Source organism: Austrofundulus limnaeus, unplaced genomic scaffold (assembly GCF_001266775.1).
Source record: "Austrofundulus limnaeus strain Quisiro unplaced genomic scaffold, Austrofundulus_limnaeus-1.0 Scaffold5, whole genome shotgun sequence".
Taxonomy (NCBI): domain Eukaryota; kingdom Metazoa; phylum Chordata; class Actinopteri; order Cyprinodontiformes; family Rivulidae; genus Austrofundulus; species Austrofundulus limnaeus.
This window is the reverse complement of record NW_013952407.1, coordinates 5,774,512-5,781,937: the sequence shown is the minus strand read 5'-3', so window position 1 is coordinate 5,781,937 and position 7,426 is coordinate 5,774,512. Positions and strand designations below refer to the sequence as shown.

The 7,426-nt window shown below is 35.5% G+C and overlaps 1 protein-coding gene across 1 annotated transcript in view; it reads left to right on the top strand.

Annotated features, from left to right (window-relative positions):
* pdap1a (pdgfa associated protein 1a) overlaps positions 1 to 3,998 on the top strand; it is a 10,418-nt gene extending 6,420 nt beyond the window's left edge. Inside the window, exons 4-6 of the mRNA XM_014028376.1 lie at positions 1,204 to 1,328; positions 1,427 to 1,578; positions 3,215 to 3,998. Coding sequence (XP_013883830.1) covers positions 1,204 to 1,328; positions 1,427 to 1,578; positions 3,215 to 3,249 — 312 coding nt within the window. The 3' untranslated portion in view covers positions 3,250 to 3,998. The remainder of the gene's footprint in view (positions 1 to 1,203; positions 1,329 to 1,426; positions 1,579 to 3,214) is intronic.
* The last annotated feature ends 3,428 nt before the right edge of the window (positions 3,999 to 7,426 follow it).

The following is a 7,426-nucleotide window of genomic DNA, read 5'->3' as shown; positions in this document are numbered from 1 at the left end:
TTTTTTTAATATGAATTTGTTTTTAAATTAAATGAATAAATGTAAAAAAACTTTTAGTGGGAAAGATTTCCTCTTCATAAAAATCCTTTCAAAATTGTTTCAAAATTACATATTTCAGGCTATACAACAGATTTTTTAACTGTTGATAGATAAATAAATTACAGAACTTTTTTTAATGTTCATCATATCTGAAGCAGAGAGGAGCAGCGAGCGGACTCTGCTGGTGGCATTAATCGTATTAATCGTCAAGTGCCAAAAACTAATCGATTAATGTTCTTCTGACGATTAATTGCACACGATACGATTATGCCCAACCCTAGTTGCAGCCCTACTTTGGTTTGATAAAATCTCAGTGAAGATTTTTTTTTCTACAAAGTTTCTACATCATAGTGTTGCAGTTTTTATTGTAGTGTTTTTAGGTACAGTATTTGTTTTGTCTCTGTGACAAGATCGTTTTTATGAAGTGTGGATTTTTTAATGTGTATGCTAACAGTTGTGTATCGATATGGTGGCAGCACATAATGGAGATGGAAAATTATTATAAATGTTTTGAATCTGTGATTTTTTTTTCATCTGCATCAATAAAAAAACTTGCATGGTTAGGACAGAATGTATAATTTACTGCCAGTGTAAGAAAAACTAGGGGTTTCTTTCTGAAATTAATGTAAACTTACTCTAAAGAAATGATGAGACCATAGCTTTAGCGTAATGCTAACATTATTAGAGAATACAGAGTTCAGCACAGAGATTTTAAATAATGCAATAACATCTAGACACACTTTAGGTTTGATAACAAAATTGCAAATTAGATATTCCTCCTGGCTAAAATAATATATTGTGGTAAAACCACAAATATCAGATCCCTGTTGGTTTTCAATCTGAGCTAAAGATTTTAAATTCAGAAAGGATGAGCTCTCTGACTAATCAGGTCAGAATGGTGGGATTAACTCCTCCACGTTTAAGAAACGCTGATCCTTAGAACCTGTGTTTAAACAAGTTGTAAATTTATTTAGTCGACCTGTCAGACGTTCACTGCAAACCGTTTTGGTGAAACTCATTATTTGTTATTTCTGATGTGAAAACAAAAACAGCATTAGGTTCATGGAAAACAGTGTAGACAACACGAAGCTTGGAAAAAACTAGTAATTAATAGATAGGTTTGATCTGGTGATAAACATTACAGAGGTTTGTTCCTACCTACAGACAAAGAAAAGGAGTGGGGTGGAGGGGCTCATAGAGATTGAAAATCCCAACCGTGTTTCTCAGAAGAGCAAGAAAGTGACTGAAGTGGATGTTGCTGCTCCCAGAGAGTTGTCTCGCAGAGAGAGGTAAGTGTCCTTCCTGGAACCAGCTGTGTAAGAGTTGTTAAACAGTTGTTACATGTTTAAGCATTATGCTGAGCCGTCGTCCTCTTTCTGTCTTTCAGAGAGGAGATAGAGAAGCAGAAGTCAAAGGAACGCTACATGAAGCTTCATCTGGAGGGCAAGACTGAGCAGGCCAGGGCGGACTTGGCCCGACTGGCTATCATCAAAAAACAGAGGGAAGAAGCTGCCAAGAAGAGAGAGGAACTCAGGAAAGGTAAAAGAAAAATGGCAACAAAAATCTCACACATGTCAGGGAAACTGTTCACYAAAGTGGAAATCAAAAAGTTAAGTAGTGATTAATCTTTTAATGCAGTGACTTATAAATTTAGCACTTATTTTTGTATTGTGCAGTGTAGGTCTTTAAAGCCTGTGTTGTGAGTCACTCTCAGCTTCACACCAAATTGTAAAATTCTTATTAGGGGTGCAACAATACAAGTACCCATATCAAACCATTTAATACAGTGCTTTAGGTTCAATACACACTTGTATGGAACAATACAGATTATTTTATGAACTTGTCTTCAGAAGATGCTCTGTGTTGAAGGATCAGTGGATCTGTGTTCGACTACTCCACCTAGGCTGCATTGTTGAGCGCAGATCCACTGAGAAACTTGCTGTTTCAGCAACATTTAATTAAAAAACTGTACTTTTGAGGTTAAACAAACGTTCATAATTAATTTAAATAAATTACAAGTTAAAAGGGGCATGGACATTTCTCTTTTTGTATCGAAAAAATATCAAACCGTGAGACTAAAATATTGAACCGAACAGAATCGTGAATTTTCTGTATCGTTGCACCCCTAAAATAATAATAATAATAATAATAGGAAAAAAAATTGTATAGGTCCTCTGGACGGGTTCTTCTCTAATGAAACGTTTCGTCTCTCCTCCAAGAGACTTCTTCAGTCTGAGAGTTTCAGGCAGAATTCAGGCTTTTGAGTCCTGCCTCCAGGTGACTGATACTCACATCACATGGCTATCGTTGACACCTAATTAACACCTATTGTTAACAGGGGGTGGAGTGATYCTGCCAATGGCAGCGCTGTAGGAGGGGGACAACTGAAAACGGAGGCCTCCACCTCTGTTTAATGATGGATGGTCTTTCTTCACAAAAATGGCTTCTTTTACTCCTCTCTCAAACCAACGTTCCTCTCTATCAAGAATGAGAACATCCTCATCTCTGAAAGAGTGACCGCTGGCCTGTAYATGAGTGAAAACTGCAGAGTTCTGGCCATTAGATGTAGCTCGTCTGTGTTGGGACATTCTTTTGTACAGTGGTTGCTTTGTTTCCCCGATGTATAACTGGTCGCAGTCCTCCTGGTAATAATAATAATAATAATAATAATATATACATACACATACATATAAATCAAAAACTTGTTAGCCCTGTTAAAAGACACCATTTTGAAGAAAAACTGAAAACAGCTATTTTCTCTTGACACCAGTATTTTTTTAATCCAGTTAAGAGTTGAGCTGTTTTTATGCGTAGCAGCAAGTCAACTTCATCAGTCCAAGCAAACATTTATGTTGTCATCGCTTTTGATARAACTTGCTGAAATACAAAGCTCAGAGCGCCATCTAGTGTTCCAGCATGGAGATCACAACAGATCCAAAGATCAGATATTCTGTGTAAACATTTTAACAATCAATATGGAGAAATCTGTAATGTTTCCAGAGATCGATCCTGTGTAAACAGGACTTTGGTTTTTAAAAAAGACATTTGGTTTTAGCAAAAAATATGTTTAACTTGTTTCCTGCTTGTGGTTTACATGGCATGTTGTAAACATGTTGTTAAAGTTTTACAGTTTATATTAGCAAAACTTTCTTTGACCTTAATGTTTCCCCGACAGAAAAAGAAGTTGAAGAGGCCAAAGCAAAGCGCTAATACCTCATCTGAAAACGTGCACTTGAGTCCTGGAGGGATGGAGGAGAGCGAGGAAAGGACCAACATGAGGGACGTCAGATCAGGGATGCTCCTGAGCTTCTGGTTTTCACTTCAGATCAGAGGAACTTTTACATTCAGACAGAAAACGTGAAGCAAAATGAAGAGGAGTGCAACATTTAGGATGCCTCTGTGCTTTCTGCTCAAATAATCGGAGCTTCAAGAGGAGACTTTGTGCTTCACCGCCTCTTCACTTTTATCATGTACCAGGGTTTTCATTTTKAAGCTGCTAGAACCTCCATTCCTCTTGACTTCTACAGTTTTATAAGGTTTATAATAATGTTTTCTAGCCTTTTTTTTTTACAGCGAGGACATTGGTGCTGCGCTTTTCATCATGTGCTTTATAAGAAGTTCAATATTTAGAAGAACAAAGAGACTGGTCTAATAATTTGAGTTGACTTTAGTTTTTTTCAGTTTAAAATAACCTCAGTCTTTCATTTTGTCAACAGTTAAATATTCTGCTCACGTTTCTTTTCCCCAGAATTCAAATAAAACAAGAAACTTTTTGTTCCCTGTAACTTTTCACTCTATATTTTACACAGTTTTGTCAGTAAATGAGGTATTTTACAGATTCAAGAATTTTCTGCCTCAGCAGCAGGAGGGTTGGTGTTCAATGATGTGATTCACTTGCATAGCAGGAGTCTTTACAGAAACCTTTACCACATTAAAAATGTTGTAACCGTTTCAAATTATTTCACTGTGATGATGAGCTCCAGGATTGTTTTAAGGGCTGTTTATACTCCACCTCGTTCAGTTAATCCCAGCTTTTATGTTCTTCACSTTTCAGAATGTTTGATTTTTGCTCAAAGCTCCAGGAAACCCTTCAGTTCTCTCCTGTTTTAACACAGGTTCAGTCAACAGTTTGGAGATTCTCAGATGACTACAAACTTTTGACAGATGCTGGTTGTTTTTTGTTTTTTTTTACACTATTAAAGGCCTGGTCATGTTTAGACAACTTATACCAGCTTGGGAAAATTTTGTCCAACACTAAATATGATTTATGTGATGGAATGAAAAACAATCTATTAGATCAAATATATTATGAGTAAATTAGTCCTAAAAGTTTCATAAGTTGTCTAAAACGTTGTAGTGTTATGAAGATTTTAGTCAGGCTGCAAGCAGGTGAAAAATTTGCTCAGTTTTGCCCCCTAGTGGTGCATAGTAGAAACAACAATCATGTCTGGAGTTCTTTAATCCCACCAAATATTTTCAGCCAATAATATTAAAGCTTCACTTTGTTGGTGGACAAGCTCAAAGCTTCAGCAGTCTGTGCTCCGAAAACATGACCTCAGTTTCTAGGGTCCTTTGAAGAAAAACAAATATACTTTACCTGCTTTAAAGCTGGTAGTTTTAGTCAAGATTATTAACCTGTATAATTTTGAATGCAAGTTTTATTCCCATAAATTCCTTGTTAATTCCTACAGAAAGTTTTTATCTTTGAGAAATCTCACAATATTTCATCATCAGAGTAAAGCAGGTCTGTGCGACAGCATGGTTTAGTTCTGATCTACAGACATGAAATTAAATATACAATCACTGCTGTTATATTTTACTACATTTGTTCCAAGAGATAAAAAAGCCCAAGTAATCTTGATGCTGTGATATAAAAGTTTAGGTTTAGAGTTTGTCACAATTGGTCATGAGTTTGAGATTATTTCACCTTGATGAAGGAAACAGACAGGAAGCTCACTGAACTGTTGAAACCACATGTGAATTAGCAACAGACAGAAAACATTTTCATTAGGTAGTTGAAAACAGTTTTAAAAATCAAATAATAAATAGTTTTTTTCTTTGTTTTTAAAGCAGCAGCAGTACAATGAGCTGCAAAAAGTATTTACCCCTACTTGATGTTTTATTTTACAATCTGGAGTTTCATTTTATTTGATTAGAACTAATGGAGCTGTCCAAAACGCTCCAGATTTACGAAGGTAAACAGAGYGGAGCTTGTTTCAAACAGTTTTTAGAAGAACATAAAACTGCGAAGTGCTGTGTGCATATCTATTCACTCGCTTTGTCTGTAAAAGTCACGAGCTAACATTTCTGTGGGCTGTGGTCAGACCAGACGAGTCTAAAACTGAACCTGTGGGTCAATAAGGACGTCACCATGTCAGACGAAAACACGTCGTCATGCTGTCAACACCATCACTGCAGTGAAGCACGGTGGTGACAGCATCATGCTGAGGGACTGGGAATCTGGTCAGAGTAGAAGGAAAATTGGATGAATGGAAAAAAAATCATGTCTTATTATGTTTAACCTTAGCCAGTCTGAATATTTTTACCATCCACAGTAGAATTGGATAATTTTCCTCTTAATTAAAAAATGAATGCTGCCCCTGAGCATCCAAATGTCCTATATTTTTATGCAGTTTGATATTTCTTCTGCTAGATGGCAGCACCTACAATCTTTTCCAATGGTTCCCAAACATTTCGGCTTTTCACTCACAAAATAACCATAGCAGAAACCTGTGCCCCCAGCTATTTTGCGGGGACAGACATCCAGGTCAATTAAACAAATGTTTAGTAACAGTATTCATTATGAGAATTTCATCCATTAAAAAAAGTTTATGTAATTAAGTTAACAAGTAAGACAAAAAATAAATAGATAATAAAAAAGGTGTTTGTGGTCACTTTTAAATGTGATTAGTTCTTAAACTCTTCTCAAAACCCCTCGATATTTCAGGAACCATAATGTGGACCCGACCCCAACTTTAGAAACCAGAGTTTGTATATGTCATCAATAAGATAAGATAAGATCAATCCTTATTGTCATTGTACAGAGCACAATGAAATTATAGTTCAGAACACAATGTTACACAACCTAAAACTCAAATTTAAAATACTATAGGCTTAATTTTATGCTTTAAAGTCCCATTGTGCAGGCCATTTACCATTTTCTTAAATCTGCTTGTTTAAGCAGTAAGTTTCCATATGTTAGACCAGTGGTATTGAACTCAAGGGGGCCAAAATTCAAAATTTGGTCCAAGCCAAGGGCTAATATCTGTCAACATTTATTGAAAAATTGTATATAAAGTAATTTTTTTTATAGAAATACAAATAACATTTTTCCAAATTAGGGTTTATGTAGCATTTGGAGCATTCATAATAACAGATAAGGAAAAATATTAAAATGAGAAAGACTCATATTTAGCATTCATTTATTATGTCTTACAATACAGCAAATAAAAAACAAAACAAACAACAAAAACAACTCACTAAAAGTCCAATAATTTGACTTTAAAATAATAAAAGGAGACAGAAAAACATAATTAAATTCTATGTTGTTCTTTCCACAACAAAATGAAAGATTTCTGAAAATTTCAAACTTTAATTTCCTGGCTTGGAGGTTGGCCAGCTGTCACAAGAATGCATTAAATACACCAAGACAAAGAGAAACCATGAAACTATTTCACATTTAAAGTTTTACATTTGGGGCCAGAGAAAATGAACAAGGGCAAGATTTGGCCCACGGGCCGTGAGTTTGACACTTGTGCATCATTCAGTTCAGAGCTTCTGGTTTTTAAAGAACAAAACTGCTCTACTGAGAGTCCAGTAATGTATTTTCAGTTCAGGTAAAATTTAGCCCCTATCACAAGTCATTTCAGGTCAAAGCTGTGGATAGTGGGGGTGCAAAGGGTGCTGCAGCACCCCACAGAGGACATGCTTTTCCAAATACACAAAAACAACCATGTTGATATTCACATCTGTTTGCAAAGGTTTCATTTAGCTTTAGATTATTGATTAGTTCAATAGAAAATGTACAGAACCTGCAGCATGTTTTTTTTAATATTGATACAATGTAAGAACACAGAACATAAAATTAGTCTTTATGCTGATYATGTCCTACTTTTTCTTCAACATTCAGAAAGCTCTCTATCTCAGGTTATTGATTTAATAAATTCATTTTCAAGAATTTCTGACTACTCCATAAACTGGTTAAAATCCACAGTTCTTCCAATAAACTGTGTTCTTAACAGTTCTCTTAATACACGACTGCAATCAGGTATTTGGGGATTAATGTTTCTCATTGATTGGAAGACTTAATAAAATTAAACCACATCCCGCTTTTAAAGAAAATTGACGATGATCTAACTAGATGGAAATCTTTACCCATATCACTTAT